The sequence below is a fragment of the Pelophylax lessonae genome (assembly GCF_965119305.1).
Source record: "Pelophylax lessonae genome assembly, chromosome: 4".
NCBI lineage: Eukaryota > Metazoa > Chordata > Amphibia > Anura > Ranidae > Pelophylax > Pelophylax lessonae.
Genome location: NC_138771.1, coordinates 59,861,089 through 59,881,691, shown reverse-complemented (window position 1 = coordinate 59,881,691; position 20,603 = coordinate 59,861,089). Strand labels below are relative to the sequence as shown.

Genomic DNA, 20,603 nt, shown 5'->3' with positions numbered 1-20,603 from the left:
GAAGCTAAAAATCTGGAGGATAAAAATGATTTATTCTCTATGGAGATGGATTACATCATTCCCCATTCACACCGCAGCGTTCCCCCATTCGCACCTCAGCGTTCCCCCATTCGCACCTCAGCGTTCCCCCATTCGCACCTCAGCGTTCCCCCATTCGCACCTCAGCGTTCCCCCTTCGCACCTCAGCGTTCCCCATTCGCACCGCAGAGTTCCCCATTCGCACCGCAGCGTTCCCCATTCGCACCGCAGCGTTCCCCATTCACACCTCAGCGTTCCCCATTCACACCTCAGCGTTCCCCATTCGCACCTCAGCGTTCCCCATTCGCACCGCAGCGTTCCCCATTCACACGTTTTGCAGCTTGAAGCTCAAACTCTGGAGGATAAAAATGATTTATTCTCTATGGAGATGGATTACATCATTCCCCATTCACACCGCAGCGTTCCCCCATTCGCACCTCAGCGTTCCCCCATTCGCACCTCAGCGTTCCCCCATTCGCACCTCAGCGTTCCCCCTTCGCACCTCAGCGTTCCCCATTCGCACCTCAGCGTTCCCCATTCGCACCTCAGCGTTCCCCATTCGCACCGCAGCGTTCCCCATTCACACGTTTTGCAGCTTGAAGCTAAAAATCTGGAGGATAAAAATTATTTATTCTCTATGGAGATGGATTACATCATTCCCCATTCACACCGCAGCGTTCCCCCATTCGCACCTCAGCGTTCCCCCATTCGCACCTCAGCGTTCCCCATTCGCACCTCAGTGTTCCCCATTCGCACCTCAGTGTTCCCCATTCGCACCGCAGCGTTACCCATTCGCACCGCAGCGTTCCCCATTCGCACCGCAGCGTTCCCCATTCGCACCTCAGCGTTCCCCATTCGCACCTCAGCGTTCCCCATTCGCACCGCAGCGTTCCCCATTCACACGTTTTGCAGCTTGAAGCTCAAACTCTGGAGGATAAAAATGATTTATTCTCTATGGAGATGGATTACATCATTCCCCATTCACACCGCAGCGTTCCCCCATTCGCACCTCAGCGTTCCCCATTCGCACCTCAGCGTTCCCCATTCGCACCGCAGCGTTCCCCATTCACACGTTTTGCAGCTTGAAGCTCAAACTCTAGAGGATGAAAATTATTTATTCTCTATGGAGATGGATTACATCTCCACTACAAGTCACCTGAAGTCAAACGCCTGAAGCTAAAAGTTCTGGAGTATTTTTTTTTTTTGTAGCTCCAATCGGGCAGATTGCTGCGGTTTTTTTTTTTGTTCCATAGAAATGCATGGAAACTCTTAATTTGAGCGTTTTAGTACGTATTGTTTTTCTACTCAAATGCCATAATTAAATGAAAATATGTTAAAAGTAAAAAAAAAAAAACTCCAAACCTTAACCCTAATATTAAACCCTTGGAGCCTGTGTCTCCCAGCCCTTTTAAGGGGTTTAGGAAGCTGGGAGGTGGGGCAGGGTTTATGATCATGTGAGCGCCTTGATTGGCTGTTAGGGCGATCACATGATTGGAAAGCTCCCAATCGCAAGTAACGATCGGGAGCTTTCTATTAGCCGCCAGTAACTGTGCTGGCTCTCGGCACAGCTGCATTCACACCAGTTCACGCAAATATGCAGCCGCTCAGCGCCAAGGCCCACCTGCCGAGAGGATGCATATTTGCATGCGGCCGCTGCCAAGGGGTTAACCCCTAATCCTAAACCCTAACCCTAATAACCCCTAACCTAACAAAATAAAAATTAAAAAAATATTTAATTCCTCTAAACTTCAAACCCTAACCCTTAACCCCTTACAAAAAAAAGTAAAAAAAAAAAATAAGTATTAAATATAAGCGGATGAAAAACACATGAACAAATGATGAAACGGATGATATTTTTTTTTATTGGCTGCTTAAAAAAACCCCAAAGCTCAAAAACACTTTAAAAACACTGTACACAAATGCTCAAAAGTGTGCATACAAACACTTGAAAAAACGCTCAAAAGTGAGACGCTCAGGTGTGAATGCAGTCTCACTGTTTATTCATGCAGTATAAGAATTGGGGGAATTTTTTTTTAATTTATACTTACCCAAGTATATACAGCATCGGTCCGATGCTTCATCTGTCCCCCGGGGCCTCTGCACTGAGAACCGAGCAATCAAACACTGCCGATCGCTCGGTTCTAACAGCTCCCAGAGCAGAGAGCTGCTGACTGTCAGTCACCGCTCTCCCCTCTGTCCCCTCCTCACTCATTGGAGCGCTGGGCTATGGAGGGGTGGGAGTGGCCGGCTCAGGCTCTCCGCGGCTCGCTGAGAGATTGAGCCGGGTGTCAGTCCGGGCACCTGGTGGATCCTGACTTCCATTGTCATGATAATCCAGTGCTGGACTTCAGACCGCTCTCTGCTAAAAAATGGGTCACAGGAGTGCAGAACAAACTTCACTCTTGTGATCCATAGGAGATGTAAAGCCAAATGCGCTTTGGCTGTACATCTCCTTTAATGGGAAAAAATTGTCTTTATTTTTGTACCAAACCACTTAAACTGTGTTACACTTTCATTTATTTACTCATTTGCATTTCTTAACTAACACTTGTGCTGACTGTCATTCTATATGGTTTCAACCACTCTCCACTCTGAAAATGCATGCAGTTGCAAGCACAGATGTGTGAATAGGGAATACATTTAAAGTATACATTATTAGAAAAAAAAAAAAACATTTGAAAACTTTTGTCAATGGCATTATGTACTTGCACATACACTCCATAGGCTCCATTGAAGTACTTTAAAAGCACACCTCCCATGTACTAAAATTGTATAGGATATCCTTTATTTTTGCTTTAACCATTAAATGTAGTATGTTCTCTTGTAGGATGACAGCCGTTTGACCCAAGAAACCCTGCCAGAGAAAACCATTATCAAACTGGGATCCTCTCCACGGTATGTTGGTCAAGGCATTTCTTAAAGTGATGCTAAACACACACGGTTTATAGTGATTGTAAAGTCTTGTTTCTTTTTTTTCTATTACAATAACAAACATGTTATACTTACCTGCTCTGTGCAGTGGTTTTACTGCCCTGTGTGTGCCCGGATCCTCCTCCTTTCAGGTCCCTGGCTGGAGTTCCTGGCCCCTCCCTCCTGTTGAGTGCCCCCATAGCAAGCCGCTTGCTATGGGGGCACCTGAGCTGACCCGCAGCTCCTTGTATTGATCCAGACATGGAGCCGTGGTCTGGCCCCGCCCCCTCTCTCCTCATTGGCTAACTGAGTTTGATTGACAGCAGCGGGAGCTAATGGCGCTGCTGCTGTGTCCCAGCCAATCAAGAGTGAGAGTCCCGGACGGCCGAGGCATTTGTGGACCTTGCTGGATCGAGATGGGGCTGCAGCAGACAGAAGGCTTTTTATCCTAATGCATAGAATGCATTAAGATAAAAAAAAACCTTCTGCCTTTACAAGCACTTTATTTTACATTGCCCTTCTATTTCATATCCATATGTGGATGATGGAACTGTAAATATTTTAATTAAAAAAAAAAAAAAAAAAAAAATCTAAGTCAATCAATATACAGCTGTCACATGACCCAGCTCTTTTCCAGCCTGTCTGCATGGAAACATAGGCAGAAGGAGCCTATATTCCTCTGCTGCTGGTCACATGTTAAAAAAAAACAGCCTTTGGAATACAGAATAAAAGAAAACAATATAAACTGTTTTAAACTGACATACAAATATATATTTGAAATTAAATCTTAATTATTTTGTGAAAATAACATGGCGTGGGCGGATTGCTGCCAGTCACAGCCTCTGTTGTGCCCCTCCAGCCTGTGTCTTAGAATTAGAGGGAGGTGAAGCATCCATTAACCACTTGCCGACCAGCTGTCATAGTTTTACTGCGGCAGGTGGGCTCTGGTACGCAAAATGACATACCTGTACGTTGCTTTGTGAAGCAGATAGTGGGGGCACGGGCATGTGCTGATTGGCTAGAGGGGGGCCAATCTGTGATCGCTTACCTTGGAGACAGAACACCGGCTTGCCGATGTAAACAAGGCAGACCGCTGTTCTGTCAGTGATGCACAGGGATCCTGGGTTTCTCCTATTTAGGAACACCAATCTCTGTGTTCATCCAGTGAGTAAATCCCCCACACAGTTAGAAAGCACCCCCTGGGCACATATTTAACCCTTTGGTGTTAACTCCTTCCCTGCCAGTGTCAGTACAGTAACTGTGCATATTTTTAGCACTGATTACTGTAGTAATGTCACTGGTCCCCTCAAAAGTGTCAGGTGTCCGATCTGTCCGCAGCAATGTCGCAGTCCTGCTAAAAATCCCAGATCGACGCCATTACTAGTAAAAAATAAATAAATAAAAATGACATAAATCTTTCCCCTAGTTTGTAGGCACGATAACTTTTTTGCAAACCATCTAAAGTACACCTCTTGGGAATTTTATTTTTTTATAATTTTATTTTTTTACCAAAAATACGTGGCAGAATACATATTGGCCTAAATGAAGAAATTAGATTTTTTTTTTGGGAAAGTTTTATAGCAGAAAGTAGTAAAAATTGTTTTTTTTTTTCAGAATTGTCGCACTTTTTTCATTTATAGTGCAAAAAATAAAAATCGCACAGGTGATCAAATACCACCCAAAAAAAAAAAGCTCTATTTGTGGGAAAAAAAAGGACATAATTTTTTTTTTTGGGGTATATAGAGTTGCACCACTGCGCAAATTGTCAGTTAAAGTAACGCAGTGCCGTATCAAAAAATGGCCTGGTCATTAAGGTAGCAAAACCATTCTGGTCCTTAAGTGGTGAATTTACATGTCAAATCCCGCCCCCATTGTGTTTAGCTGGTTGGTGGGCATGGAGTAGGGAGGGAGTGGGATGTCATTCACCACTGTGTATACACCCACATGTGTGACTCTATAGTCACATGGGCTGCTCAGATGTAATAAGGGGGAAACGCTCACCATATAAACTCACTGAAAACTGAGCATGTGCAGAGTTACCACCATAGCTGCAAATTACAGTTGTCAAACTAGTGGCCCTGGTGACTGAATTGAGGACATGACCAGAAGGGGGAGATAGAGAGCTGCCGGATCAACCAGGTTTTATGCAAAATACAGAAAATGACTCTCCTAGTTGAGTGAGTACGAACAGCATGTAATACACCATTTATTGATAGTTTTTTATGATGTGGGTTTAGTGACATTTTAAAAATTGCAAGTATATATTTATGGTTGCTGACGTTTTATGTGGCTGGCAGGATTAATTCTTGTATTTGGTAGCTAGGGATTGTTAGATAATAAAAAAGTAAACATTGTTTTGTCGTGATTTTATGTCACACAAGGAGGATAAAAATCTTGGTGTATTGGAGCCATTATCCACTTCTGAAAGTTGTTCAGTTTTCCTTTGCTGTGTTACAGGTACATTGTAGTTTTCAATCCTGTGGAGCAGAATCGTTTGTGTGTGGTCTCCATTCTGGTGAACACCCCTCATGTCCGAGTGCTCACAGAGGAAGGACAGCCAATGGCCGTGCAGATCAATCCAGTATGGCAGTCTTTGACTGATCTGAACCCTGATGTATACCAGGTAACAGACAATGCAGAGTCTGATAAAATCACACAATGAGGCCTCCTTCACATCATGTGCAGAGACCTGCATTTTTCTGCAAAGACAGAGGGCTGGTGCACACTAGGAATCGCACAGGAACGTGTCGTACATCCCTTTGCTATTCACTTGTGGTGCGATTTGAGCCCATTCATTTTGTATTGGCTGAATCACACTGAACCGCACCAAGAGTAGTGCATGCAACACTTTAAAAAAAAACGTACTGCAACCTGCTCGCATGGTACTTCTGTGCAGTTTGTGATCTGGGGGCGTTTGGGGTGTTGGTAATTTAACATTGACACCCACTGCACATCATAGGTGCAGTGTACTTTAAATGCGATGCGGGAAACACACACCGAACGCGGGCTCCCTGCATCTTATTCTGGTGTGAAGGGGAACTCGGAAAACTATTCTCTATATCTTCCTCGTGCCCTGTTCATACCACAAGGCTGGTGTCCTTTGTCTTGTTTTTTTTATGCAGAAAAATGCAGCATGTATGTATTTTTCTGCACAGAAAAAAAACACCCATAACACCAGCACTATGGTTTGAATGGGGGAACATAGAAAACAATTGTTTTCTTTGTGCCCCTGCAATGACCTGATTTAGAAAATTAAGGTGAGGTCTAACCCCTGACACTTCAGCTGTCTGGCTCGTTTACACTGCCCCCATGCTAAACTCTGTTTTAGCATGCAGGCAGCTGTCAGATTTTGGCTGCAGTGAGGGGACGGTGTGATTAGTGTATCACATTATTTTCTTTTTTTTTTTTTTTTTTTCCTCTATGTAACTAAGGCCCTTTCACACTAGTGCGACTTGTCCCGCGATTTTGGACCGCAAAATCGCGTGACAAGTCGTTTTCCATTATTTTAAATGAGCCCCATTCATATCAGTGCGTTTTTAAGTTGCACCGACTTCAAAGTAGTTCCTGCACTACTTTGCCACGATTTGATTGCATTTTGAGCCATAGCCATTGCTTTCAAAATCGCCGCAAAATCGCGGTAAAATCGCTTCACAGAAGTGTGAAAGGGGCCTAAAGGAAAAACTTGTTTCAGACAGAATGGAGATGGAGTAGAACACCTGTCAGTTTTTATTGCTGTCTGTGGCCCGTAAGGGAGATTCACCCTCTCTATTTGTCCTGTATACCATTCTCATCAAAAGTGAAAGTAAAAGAAGATCAAACAGTTATAGAGGGGAAATCTTTCAAAGGGGACACTAGTTCTGGTGACCCCCCCAGGATTCCCTCACTTTGGAGGTATTTTCTCCTATTACCTGTTTAGCTATTGTACAGGAAAAGAAGGGAATATTTCCTTATTTGACACTGATGGCAATAAAACTGACAGCAGTTATAATGAAAAAAAACATTTTTTGCCCTTAGTTGCATTTTTAACTTGACCAGCACATTATGAAAGACTTATCTTTCACACAGAGCCCTTCAGCGCATAACCTGTCAGCACTGTCTGTTCTTCCATCTTTGTCTGGTCTTCCGTCCGGGTTCACGCTGTCTGACCAGTTGAATGGCCAGGCTGTGATGATGTCATTCCTACGCATGCACACAGGAGCACAATTATGACACACTCAGTCTGCCCTGAATGCAGAGAGCTCAGCACATGCTCAATGAGGTCATCCGCTTGAGCCAATGCGAATATCTCTTGGGCTTGTTTCACATGAATTGGATGCGTTTTGAACCGCATGCGATTTGCTTAAGTTGGGAACCGAAACGGCTTTCTATAGAACTGGTTCACATATATCCAGGACGGCTGCAGTTCATCTTTAGAAAGAGTTCTGTACGTTTTTCATTTCGGTTCAGGTGCAATTTTAAGTTAAAATTTGCACCTGAAACGGTGAGCAAAACTGCACTGAACTGCATTTAAAAATCACAACTTAAACATGGCCTGATATATGTGAACCGAGCCTTAAATGGAGAATGTTTAGGAGATATTTACAGTACCGACAGGTAAGACAAGTAAAGTAATGTAAGCCTACTTGTAGGACAACATTAAAGGGGAGTTTACTACCACTTTAAAAATGGCAAGAATTACATTAATTTTGCTAAGATTTTTTCTTTCCTGCGTTGTTCATAGAAATCTGTGACATGTTCCGTTATTGCAGGTCTCCTTCACTGCCCGTTTACCTTCACTTGGCCTGAGCATCTTTCAGCTGTACATGTCATTCGATGCACACACTACCCTGAAGTCCAGTGTCCGGTTGTACCTCCATGGCAGGGACCTGACTATAAAGAAGCAGGACGTGTTTCCAGTGAAGATCTTAGAGACCAACACTGACGACTTCTATCTGGAGAATCAGTACATGCAGGTCTGGTTCTCCGGCACCACCGGCCTGTTAAAGGTGAGGGGATCAACTGTGTATCCGTTTATAAGGTTGGTAAAACACTTATGGAACATTAAGTAGCAGTTGCCCTAACATAATAAATGCCTGTATTAAAGGGTCAGTGATCAAAAATTACATCTTTATTCATGTAAAACCTATTTATAGGTAAAGTGGAACGACAGGAATTGCAACACTTTTGAAAATCTGCTGAGTTATAAAGGGTTAAGTCCAACAAGGTGTATGTCATCTAGTGGACTTCTTTCATTTATTTACTGTTTACATTTTTACTGAGCATTGGGAGTACAATTATCAGTATACTTCCAGCGCTCTAGACGATGAACCTTTTGGTCTTCGATATAGCAGCTGCAGTCTCGTTTGCTCCCACTCTGCCTGCCCCATCTCTCCTTTTGCTTAATCACTGAAGGCTTTATATTATGTGAACCCAGTTATGAAATTCAAAATGTTCTCTAGATGGACAGCGGAGGGGAGGGGCAGGCAGAGCAGCTGCTGTGTAGTTTAGTAAGAACTATAGCAAAAAAAAAGGGTTAACAACGTGTCATACAACTTGTTGGACCCAATCCCTTTTTAAAGCAGCATATTTTTTAAAGTGCTGCAATTCCTGGAATTTTGCTTTAACGTTCGGTTTAGGAGGATTGTCCAAGTGGATGTTCAAACCATATTTGTTCAAAACACATGCCTTTTACTGCCTTGTGGATGGCATTCAGAACTTTATTTGCAATGCCTTGAGCACTATTGAACTTTGTGTTTCATAATAGTTGGCCTGCAATACCAATTGTTACCAGCAGATGGCATGTAAAAATTTAAAGTTGAACTAAACCTACATTATCTAAAACTGCGGACAGGCAGCTTTTTATTGCAGAAGAGACATGATAAGTCTCTTTAATGCAAAAATACAAACACACCTCCCTGCACACTGAGCTGCACGTGTGGAGCTGCCCAAGCATTCCCAGCAAGCTTCGGCTGTGCCACAATGACTGACTCCTATGTGCATGCTCTGGATGACCTCATCCCTAAGAGCCAATCAAAAGGCAGAAAATCTGGCACCTAGGGAGATGACAGAGGCCAACAAGTAATGTACCTGCTGCATGGCTGGATGGTGGAGGTGATGTATCAATGGGGGGTTTAGTTACACTTTAAAAGTAACAAAGAGTACTGTAGAAGGGACCAGAAGCAGATGAGAGATTTTAAGTGTAAATTCAACTTTACAAATTTATCATTTAATTTTGTATGGCTTGATAATAGAACACAGCTTAAATTAACTTTTGTGTACTTAGTGTTGACTTGCCTAATCTTCAGATTATATTTTAGGCATCCTATGGTGCTTGACCTTAACTTGCTGCTCAACCCCAACATCCTTGATCTGCAGACCTAGGGCTTCCAGAAATTTGATACAAATACCAGCCTTTGATGTTTTTTTTGCATAAAACTATCCACATTCCGTCTTCTTGTAATAGCATTGTCTTCCATAGCTGGTACGGTAGTAGTGTTTTTTTCTAAAGGCTCTGGCAGTAGATTGGCGCAGTGGAGAAGCACAGCAGACATAGGATTGATGCTACAGAGTTTTATGGTTAGGTAAGCAAGCATATACCGACTCCAGGTTTACTTTAAAGGAGAAAAAGCTTTTTTTGGCCATATTTGTCCTATGGATTACAGGAACACAATTCATTCTGCACTCCCATGACCCGTTTTCTGCCGACAGCTGGCTAAAGCCCACTGTCGGCTGATGTCACTCAGCCAGTCCAGTCTCGAGAGAGGTCCCAACCATATGGTCAGGATCCACTCAGATGCCTGGACCGCCATCTGGCCCATCTTCTCAGCAATCCACTCAGAGCCTGAGCCAGCCACTACTGCCCCCTCCAAAGCCCAGTGCTCTAGTGAGCGCTGGAGGGGAGAGCAGAGAGCTGGTGACTGACAGTCACTGCTTTCTGCTCAGAGCAGAGAGGGAGAACTGAGTGATCAGTGGTGTTTGATCGTTCAGTTTGCACTGCAGAACCGACGGGGGACAGATGCAGCATCAGATCGATGCAGATGCAGATCGATGCTGCATCTACCTAGGTGAGTATAATTGTTTATTGTGTTTTTGTTTTTTAAATCCTGAACTTCTCTTTTAAGTAGTCTTCAAGTGAAGCTATCTATTCTATTTCATTATACAACAATAGATGTTAGCCATTATACAACAACTATGTAGACCCAAATTATTTATTTATCATTTTTATAGGGGGCAGAGGATAGTAATTAAAGTGATTGTAAAGTCTCATTTTTTTTTCTATAAAAATAACAAACGTTATACTTACCTGCTCTGTTGCAGTGGATTTGGATCCTCCTCTTCTCGGGTCCCTCTTCTGCTTGCTATGGGGCACCCAGGCCAAGTCACAGCTCCCTGTGTCCATTCAGACACAGAGCCCTGGCCTCGCTCCTCTCTCTCCTGATTGGCTAGCTGACTTTGATTGACAGCAGTGGCAGCCAATGGCACTGCTGCATGTGTCTAAGCCATTCAGGAGGGAGAATCTCGGATGGCTTAGACACTTGGGACATCACTGGATAGAGAGGGACCTCAGGTAAGTACTAGGGGGTGCCGGGGAGGCTGCTGCACACAGAAAGCTTCTTATCTTGTCAATTTCCAGCGTTCTGGAGAGGTTTGCAAACATCCTGTATACATAAAGCCTTTGTTGAAGCACTTTTTTGGTATGAGTCTATCAGCATGGCACATCTTGACTTGGCAATTTTTGCCCACTTTTCTTTGCAAAAACACTCCAAATCTGTCAGATTGCGAGGGATTCTCCTGTGCACAGCCCTCTTCAGATCACCCCATAGATTTTCAATCGGATTCAGGTCTAGGCTCTGATTGGGCCATTCCAAAACTTTAATGTTCTTCTTGTGAAGCCATTCCTTTGTTGATTTGGATGTATGCTTTGGGTCGTTGTCATGCGGAAAAATCAAGTTCCTCTTCATGTTCTGCTTTCTGGCAGAAACCTGAAGGTTTTGTGCAAATATTGACTGCTATTTGGAACTGTTCATAATTCCCTCTACCTTACTAAGGCCTCTGTTCCAGCTGAAGAAAAAAGCCCCAGAGCATGATGCTGCCACCACCATTCTTCACTGTGGGTATGGTGTTCTTTTGGTGATGTGCAGTGTTGTTTTTGCACCAAACATATCTTTTGAAAATATGGCCAAAAAGTTCAACTTTGATTTCATCAGACCATGACACATTTTTTCACATGCTTTTGGGAGACTTCAGATGTGTTTTTGCAAAATTTATTTTGGATGTTTTCTTCATAAAAAAAGGCTTCCGTCTTGCCACTGTACCCCATAGCCCAGACATATGAAAAATAAGGGAGATTGTTGTCACATGTACCACACAACTAGTACTTGCCAGATATTCCTGCAGCTCCTTTAGGCCAGATGTACCCTGCTGCTGATAAACGGACCTTTAGGAGCAGTTGGGTGGTTTTTCAGCAGCCCCTGAACTCTCCTCTGTTATCTTATCTGTCCATGTACACTAACATTTATAGTCGTTTAGAGGCAGTTGAGCTTAGTGGCATTTTTTTTTTTTAAAGCAACAAAATACGTTCAGACAGACATTTATTGGTATTTGAAAAGCCAAATGCTTGTAGCAGCGTGCAAACATGGTAACATGCATTTATAAGCGTTTCTTTTACAGGTGTTTTCAATAGGGATATATTTCTGACCATTTTCTGGTGTAAAAATGCTTTAACGGCACAACTGACTTTTTTAACCCTCAGTTACTAGCTGTCAATTTCCAGCGTTCTGGAGAGGTTTGCAAACATCCTGTATACATAAAGCCTTAATATTGCTGTAGGCCTCTTGGCCGTCTCCCTGACCAGTTTTCTTCTCGTCTTTTCATCAATTTTGGAGGGACGTCCAGTTCTTGGTAATGTCACTGTTTTGCCATATTTTCTCCACTTGATGATGACTCTTCACTGTGTTCCATGGCATATCTAATGCCTTGGAAATTATTTTGTACTCTTCTCCTGACTGATACATTTTAACAATTAGATCCCTCTGATGCTTTTACATCCCTAGTTATAAGAGGGTGTGCACACTTATGCAACCACATTATTTTAGTTTTTTATTTTTACTCCCTCCCCCTCAAAGATTTAAGTTTGTTTTTCAGTTGAGTTGTACAGTTTATAGGTCACATTAAAGGTGAGAAAAGTTCTAAAAAGATGTATCTTTGTCTCATTTTTTACATCACAAAAAACCTGACATTTTAACAGGAGTGTGTACACTTTTTAGATCTACGCTGTGTATGTGTGTGTGTGTGTGTATATATACACACATATATACAGACAGACACACTCACACCACTGCTTGCCTATACATTTCTCCTTTCTGGATGAATACACATGAATCTCTGCAGGTCTCCTGTTATCTCTGCCCTCATCCAGCTCTGAAGCTTTCTTATGACTCATCCTCCCTCTCTCCCTTGATGACAAACTCTCACAAGAGTTAGAGAGAGAGCTATTCATGATTTCATTGGCCTAGGCCAGTGGTGGCAAACCTTGGCACCCCAGATGTTTTGGAACTACATATCCCATGATGCTCATGCACTCTGCAGCGTAGGTGAGCTTAATGGGAAATGTAGTTCCAAAACATCTGGGGTGCCAAGGTTCGCCATCACTGGCCTAGGCTTATTACAAGACAAGAAAGAGGAAGTGTGCTGTATAAGGTTTTTTCTTGGCAGAAAAAAAAAAAAAATTTAAAAGTTAAAAAAAACAAGGGCAGCGGGGAGGCCCTGGAAAAAGCAGGGGTTAATATTATATTTTTCACACAGTTCATTTTTGATAAGCCACACATTTGTGTTGTAATGGAAGACCCGTTGTTTCACTTACCTGCATATGTGCTTGATATCTGTGTGGTATTCTTTAATTAAAAAAAAAAAAAAACAAAGGCAGAAGATTTATTAGGTGAAAAAAATGACTGAAGAGTCGCTTTAAGTCTGTTGTTTTTCAAAAGAACAAGCTGCCTTCCAAATGTATTATTTTACAGTGATGGGATAAACTGTTTACCACTTACAGGGGTGCTTACAATGATCAGCTTTTATTTATTTCTGTAAAAACCTTTATCCCAAAAGGAAAAAATAGTTTTCTCTAGCGCTCATCGACAGACGTAGTCCTCGGTGATACACCACCTTCGGGTTATGTTACCTCCGCAGGAGCAGGACTAGACAGGAAATTAAAAAGCTCTGGCCACACCCTAGGGGCAGTCCCAGAGGGTATATCCTCTCTCTCTCTGCCTCAGCAAATCAGTTATTTTCTGTCTAGTTAGGAGTAAGGACCTAGATACCTTGCTGGGATCTTAGGTCCTGGCAAGAATTTTTTTCTAAAAGGATTTTTGGACAGCTTTTTTTTTCTCCAGTGTTCCTGTGAGATCTTCAAGCAAGAAAGCTGAACTGGGCGACGGGCTGGATGTTGAGATCCGGTGGTCACCCCAGTTCAGCCTACGAGCGCGTGCAGGCCATAGCTCCGCGCTGGGTCGGCCGCGACAAAGTCCCATTAAAAGGACTGAACCCGCGAGTTAAACGTCTCGCTGAAACGCCAAAGACCATGAGTCACGGCGTCCGTATCGGTCGACAGCCCCTCCCGCCCCGGTGGAGAGGGGTACTGTCAGGAGTTGGTGCCCGCCTGGTTCCGGTATGGTGAGTAGTATGTTCCCCCTTTTTCCCTGACGGGTTTTGTGGTGAACGCGGGCCCCTCTCTGTATGGTAAGAAAGAGTTTCTTTCTATCCTATAACATGTCACAAATCCTCCTACTTTGAGTGTGATTTTATGTGTGCAAAAAGCCAGGAGGCTTGGTTTGGGAGCTAACAATCTATTGTATACATGTTTTTTTTTTTTTTCAAAACAGTGAGGTTTATTGAAATTTTTGGTACAATACAAAAATAAACCGTGCATTGAAACTGCAATCAGGTTCATAACACATTGGGGTACAAAAAATACAAATATACAAAATAATCAGCACCGAGAGACAGAACAGGCATAGTAAAAAAACAAAACAGTAGTCAGTGGCTCTCCGTCGATCCAACCCTCGAACAGAAAATATTGAATTACCAGGGGCGGCCAACATAGAATAGTTACCCACTGCATTACCGAGCCGTATCAGGGCACTGCACCCATTTGTCCCAAATCTTGTTGAACTTCTGAGGGCACCCCCTATGTTTATACAAAAGTTTATGAAATGGGATGACACCATTAACCTCCCTAATCCACAAACCTAGAGTAGGAGGAGTAGGTCTCATCCACCTCCTGGCTATCAGTTTACGTACTATAAACAAAGTTTCCTGAAGAAATATGACAGTGGATTTGGGCATCTCTCCATCTGGGTAAACCCCCAGGAGACACTCCTTAGGGGAGAGTTGCAGAGGAGACCCCATCTTGTCATGGAGGAATGTGACTACTTGTTGCCATAGAGTCTGTAATTGGGGACAGCTCCACAAGAGATGAAAGAAGGAGGCGTCAGGGTCTCCACACATAGGACAAGAAGGGACCAAGTCAGGGTGATATTTGGACAGTCTAAGTGGGGTGAGATAAGCCTGGTGTATTATGAAGGTCTGAGTTAGGCGATCCGACAGTTTTGGCGACACTCTGCGGCACGTCTCCAGGGCATCCTCCCATTCCTCATCCTCCATGGCCCCCACACTGCGCTCCCAGCGGGTCTTAAGTGCAAAAGCCAAGGTGGTCGAGGAAGGTGTGTGAAGTTCAGAGTAGAACATGGAAATAAGGTGACTGGGTGCTGTACTTTTAACAATCTCAAGGGTGGTAACCGATTCTAGCTCAGGAGGGCCATCAGGGAATTGAGATCTATAGGCATGGGAGAGCTGTAAGTATCTGTAGTGCATGGGGCCCTGGATCGCAAACTGATCCTGCAAGGCCTCGTAAGACCGCAGACCAGTGGTCGTGGAGATATGGCTAAGGAGAAGGATGCCCCTCCCGCTCCATATCGACAGGTCAGGGATGGAAAGGAACTCGTGTAGTGCGCTGTTATGCCACAGAGGGGTGAATGTGTGAAATGGAGGGCACCGAAGCCTGGACGCTACCACCTCCCAGATCCGACAATAGTGGTATAGAAGAGATCTGGGGCACAAGGGCTCCGGTGAGCCCCTGACACCCCTAAGGATAACTAGGAGGGGGTCCCCGAGGGGATGAGCCCACCCAGGGCAGAGCAGGGTCAAAAAACGTTCTCTATCCGTTTTATCTATATGAAAGAACTGGGACAACTGAGCTGCCAGATAGTACAGATTAAAATCCGGCAGGGCCAATCCCCCTAGGTTTGTAGGATTCTTGAGTTTGCGCCAGGAGATCTTGTGCCGGTCAGCACCCCAAACAAAGGTCTTGAGGAGTGATTCCATCTGCTTAAACAGCTTGAGTGGCAGGTAAATAGGAGAGTGCCATACAACATAAAGTATTTTGGGAAGGAGAATCATTTTAATTAAATTGACTCTACCCATCACTCCCAGAGGTAATTTGGACCATACTTGAATTTTAGCCTTAAGCAGAGGGAACAGGGGTTGAACGTTATCCGGGACATAATCTGCTGAGTTAGCTGTCACTTGAATCCCTAAGTATTTAATGCGGGATACACATTGTAGGGCTGGGCTTGCGGGGGTGATTGCCTGTGGGCTCTCGTCAAGCGGGAGAATTTGTGACTTATCCCAGTTTATCTGAAAACCGGAGAATCGTCCATACCGTTCAATTAAAGAAAGGGCCGTGAGTAGGGATTCCCGAGAGTCCTCCAAATATAACAAAGTGTCATCTGCATACATGCTGATCTTCTCCTCCAACGGTCCCTTACGTAGGCCTCGAATCCCGGGATGTGCTCTAATGGCCATCGCCAGAGGTTCCGCGGCCAGGGCATACAGCAGGGGGGAGAGGGGGCACCCCTGTCGAGTGCCACGGGATAAAGGGAAGGCGGTCGACTGCCAGCCATTTGCCAGGACCCTAGCTACCGGGGCGCTATATAAAAGTTTGACCCACTTAATAAAATTAGGTCCAAAGCCGTACCGGTCCAGACAGGTCCACAGAAACGGCCACTCTACCGAGTCAAATGCTTTAGCCGTGTCCAATGAGACCACCACCCTGCCACCCATTCCGTCGTGCCGTGCCTGGAGATTCATAAATAACCGGCGAAGATTAAATGAGGTGTTCCTCCCAGGCATGAACCCGGCCTGGTCCGAGTGTATGAGTGAAAGGATCACCTTGTTAAGGCGAAGGGATAAAATTTTCGCAAGGATTTTAGTGTCTACTGGGAGCAAAGAGATGGGACGGTAAGACTCTGGGGCGTGTACATCCTTGCCCGGCTTGGGAATGAGCACAATTAGCGCCTCCCGCATAGAAGGGGGTAGGGTTGCATCTTTGAATAGAGATTGAAACAAAGCCAATAATTTAGGAGAGAGGAGTTCCGAATATTGGGAGAAAAATTCAATCGGGAGGCCGTCCAGGCCGGGGGCCTTAGACCTAGGGAACTTGGACACGGCTGCTGCAATCTCTTCCACAGAGATGGGTGCCTCGAGGGTCGCCAACTGGTCGGGTGTCAAAGTGGGAAAGTCAATAGAGTCCAAAAAGTCATGCATGTCAGTGCAGTCAGCGGGAGCCCTAGAGGTGTAAAGAGTACTAAAAAATGAGCGGAGACACTGTGTCACCGCAGCAGGATCAGCGATCTCATTACCCAGGTCATCCTTCAAAGTAATAACTACCGGGGGCCTATCCTCACAATGGACTAAATATGCGAGAAGTTTCCCCGCCCGCTCACCATGTGCAAACAGATTCTGCTTCTGAAAAAACATCTTAGATTTCGCCCTCTCGTAGTCAAGTTGGGAAAGGACTTTAGAGGTCAATTTATACTGAGATTCATGTGCCGGAGTCGGGTCCCCCAGAAAGGCCTGTTCAGCTTCAATTAGATTTGTCGTTGCCCTGGAGATCTCCTCAGCAGCCCGCGCTCTAACAGCCTTGATTTTGGAAATCATAGTGGATCTGGCGAACAGTTTAAACGCCTCCCACACCGCAGCCGGGGAGGCAGTGCCCTCATTGTCAGAGAAGAATTGTGTCCAGGTCCCCTCAATGTCGTTCCCATCCGACACCAAGGGGAGCCAGGCAGGATTCAGGCGCCAGGCCGGGGGAGGTCTATTGCAGGGCAAGGACAACAGTATCCAATAAGGGCAGTGATCAGACAGAGTCCGTGGGGCGAAGCCTGCCGTCAGTAACCTGGGGAGCAGGGTTCGAGACAGCAATATCAGATCAATGCGTGACATAGAGTGGTGTGCAGCCGAAAAACAGGAGTACGCGCGCTGCGCGGGGTATTTGCTGCGCCAAGAGTCGGCCAGACCAAAGCTCTCCAACAATCGGGAGAACCTGGTCGGGGACGACCCCGGCGGCACCTGGGAGGCGCCACCGGACCTATCCAGACCCGAGTCCATCACATTGTTAAAGTCACCCAGCCAGATCACCGGGGCCCCTGGGCTCTGTGCCATAAACGCCAGTCCCTCCATAATAATCACAGCAGAGTAAGGGGGGGGCACATAGAAAGCCATCAGTAACATCAATTCCCCATAGACTGACGTTTTGAGAAAAACATATCTACCCATTGGGTCGACCTGAGATCCTAGGAGCTGGAATTGTACCGATTTGGCCACCAGTAGCGCCACACCCCTGGAGTGTGAGCTATAAGCAGAGTGTTGCACCCAACCAACCCAGGGACGTTTGAGGGACTGTTGTACACGGCCCTCCAAATGTGTCTCCACCAGAACTATAATATCAGCCCGTACACGGCGTAGGACATTAAAGACAGCCGTTCGTTTAATCTTATCACGCATACCCCTGACATTCCACGTCAACAATTTCAATGCGGCCATGGTAGGGGTAGTACAGTGCGCGGAGCGGAGGCTCCCAGGATCTCAGGCAGTAAGGCCGCGGAACCAACAAGTCCACGGTCACACACCAGCGGCGATATACAGCAGCAAAAGAGCAAATAATTATTACTTGAGGTCAATGTGCATAAAACAGAAACAGTATAGAGATTGTACCAAATATAAATCATAAACAATGGTAACACCCCAATCCCCCCTCCCTGCCCTGCACCAACCCCAACTTGTGCGGGCATGTTCCCAAACAAGTGCCTCAACCAGAACAGGCCCACATGCGACTGGGAAAGAGCAAGATCAGGAGGCCAGGGACCCCCAAGGTATGCAGCAAAAATACAGCAAAATACAAATAGAATAAACAAGGGGGCCCGGGGGCCCAGGTCCAGCAGAAGTCGCAGGGGGCAACAGGGGAGTTGGGCACAAACACACGCCTTAGCGGGTGTAGGGGGCGAAAACCAACAGGTGTATCGCTGGGTAGCAAAGCCTATGGGCAGGTGGAAGACCATAGGAAGAGAACAGAGAAATCAGTTCCATCTGTGGAGCTAGGGCGCTCCGCCGGTCAAACACAGGAGCAATAGTGCAGGAAAATGAGGGGGGAGGGGGGGGGGAAGGGGGATGCAAAGTCTTGAGTTCCGCAGGATCTACAAAACCCCCTCCTCCGCTCTTGCAGCAGCTTAAGGTATAGGCCATCAGGGAGAAAGTATCATGAAGTCGCCAGGGCAAGGTGGTCAGGCTCTAGCTTCCAGGCCTTCTAGCCAGGAGATGGCGGCCTCCGGATCCTCAAAGAAGTGGGCTCGGTCCTCGCCCTCCACTCTAAGACGGGCCGGATACAACATGGAGTACTTGATATTCTTGATACGCAGTCTGCGTTTGACCTCCAAAAAGCTCTTGCGGCGCCTCTGGACCTCAGCAGAGAAGTCGGGGAAAATCGCTATTTTGTGGTTTCCAAATGGAATGTTCCCCTTAACCCTGGCCAGGCGCAATATGGCATCACGGTCTCGGTAGTTCAGGAATTTAGCGATGAACGTGCGGGGGGGTGCACCCTGAGGGGGGGGGCGCCCTGAGAGGCGATGTGCACGTTCCACAACAAAAGTGGGTGAAAAGGATTCTCTGCCATAAGTCTGAGTGAGCAATTGTTCCAAATATGATGAGGGGTCAGCACCTTCAGAGCCCTCCGGGAGGCCGATGAACCGCAGGTTACAGCGGCGCAGCCTATTCTCCATGTCATCTTGTTTTTGGAGGATAAGGTGTACTTGTTGCTGCAGCCTGTCTGAGGAGTTTTGCAATGGGGGGAGGGAGTCCTCCACCTCACTAATTCTGTGTTCAGCCTCACCAACTCTGTCCCTCAGCTTCTGCATATCCTGACGCATCAAAGATATATCTACCTTCACCTCCTCGATTTTAGTAGTCAGCATGGTCTGGCAAGTAGCAATCGCCTCCAAAACCTTGGATGTAGCAGGGCTCTCAGGCTCCTCCACCACGAGCGACGGGCCGGCGCCATCTTGGATCGGGGCCTCCTTCTCCAGCCTCCGGAATGCAGCCAGTTTTGCCGCAGCTTCAGAGCCTTTCTTCGGCGGAGACATGCGGAGGTCGGTGCCGCGGGTGTGCGGGAGGTGAAGGAAGGATTATCGTGCCCGAAGGGCTGCAGGATTAGCGGTGAAGGATATCGGTCCGGCGGAGCTCCTCTCACACACGTCCTCTCACATGCTGCGCCAGGCCACGCCCCCCGTATACATGTTTTTAAAGATGTAATCTGTGGCATTCTGGGAATCTTATGGGTTAAGTATAAGCTACCTACCAGTCAGAAGCCATGGACATGTAGACTGCCTTCCAAGTCAGATCTCCAGCTAATAGCAGGCCTCCCGAATGGCCATGCGGTCCGCCAGGGCCGGTACCGCCAACCACGCCATATCCCCATGCAGAGAGAGTGTTGTGTGCCTGCAGCACACCGCTAGTCAGCACAGGCCGCCGCCATTTTTTTTTGCTGGATCGCACGAGCCGCCATTTTGGCGTAGCCTCGTGTCTCCAGCATGGGGGCGGCCATGTTTTAGGTGATTCTACACCTCGTGGAGCTTGGGGGAGGCGCCGGAAGGCGTGCAGAGGGGCGGAGCCGCCTCCTTTCTTCCTGGGCAGCCAGCCAAAAGACTTCCTGTTTGTCTAAGACAGCGCTGTAAGCTGTTGCAGTTCAACTCTGAACATCAAGTGGTGAGCCTGGGGGTCTATCTCTCTCTCTCTCGATCGATAGGGATCCCTAGCAGGTAACACTAAGGGGTTTTTTTTTGTGGCGCTGAGGGTCAAAAAAAAAAAAAAAAAAAGTTTTTTCTTTACTTTGAATTATATCATCCAGGAAGTAACTGGAGTTATTATGGACCCTGCCACACATATTCCCCCACCTGTTTCCCTCGAGGGGGCCTCGGGACCCGCCGGTGTACAGAGTATAGAGTCATTTACAGCAATTTTGGAGTCTATGGTGGCTCGGGTGGAGGCGGCCTGTCAGGGACGGGGGTCAAGGAAGCGACCCCCGCCTACCCCTATACTATCTGACACCTCTGACTCTGATTCAGAGATGGTCACTGCAGTTGCAGGTTCCTCTGCAAGGGCTGCTATCCCAGGTAAAGCCCCCTCAGACAGTGAGGAGGACGCTTCTTCTCCTGCTATAATTCAGGAAGAAGCATTGGTGGACGCACTAGTTGTGGCAGTGCAAGAAACCTTAAAACTTGAGGCTTTACCGGCAGAGGCAACTGAAACAGAGAGGCCTTTTGGGACTAATAAGCCCATCAAGACGGCGAAGGCTTTTCCTGTACCTAAAT

The 20,603-nt window shown here is 46.1% G+C and overlaps 1 protein-coding gene across 2 annotated transcripts in view; it reads left to right on the top strand.

The window, feature by feature from the left end:
- The window catches only part of MAN2A2 (mannosidase alpha class 2A member 2), a 250,977-nt gene that overhangs the window by 182,667 nt on the left and 47,707 nt on the right, over positions 1-20,603 (top strand). For both annotated transcript variants that reach the window (XM_082253219.1, XM_082253220.1), the window contains exons 13-15: positions 2,846-2,913; positions 5,386-5,551; positions 7,677-7,913. In XM_082253219.1, the coding sequence (XP_082109345.1) occupies positions 2,846-2,913; positions 5,386-5,551; positions 7,677-7,913 (471 nt within the window). The remainder of the gene's footprint in view (positions 1-2,845; positions 2,914-5,385; positions 5,552-7,676; positions 7,914-20,603) is intronic.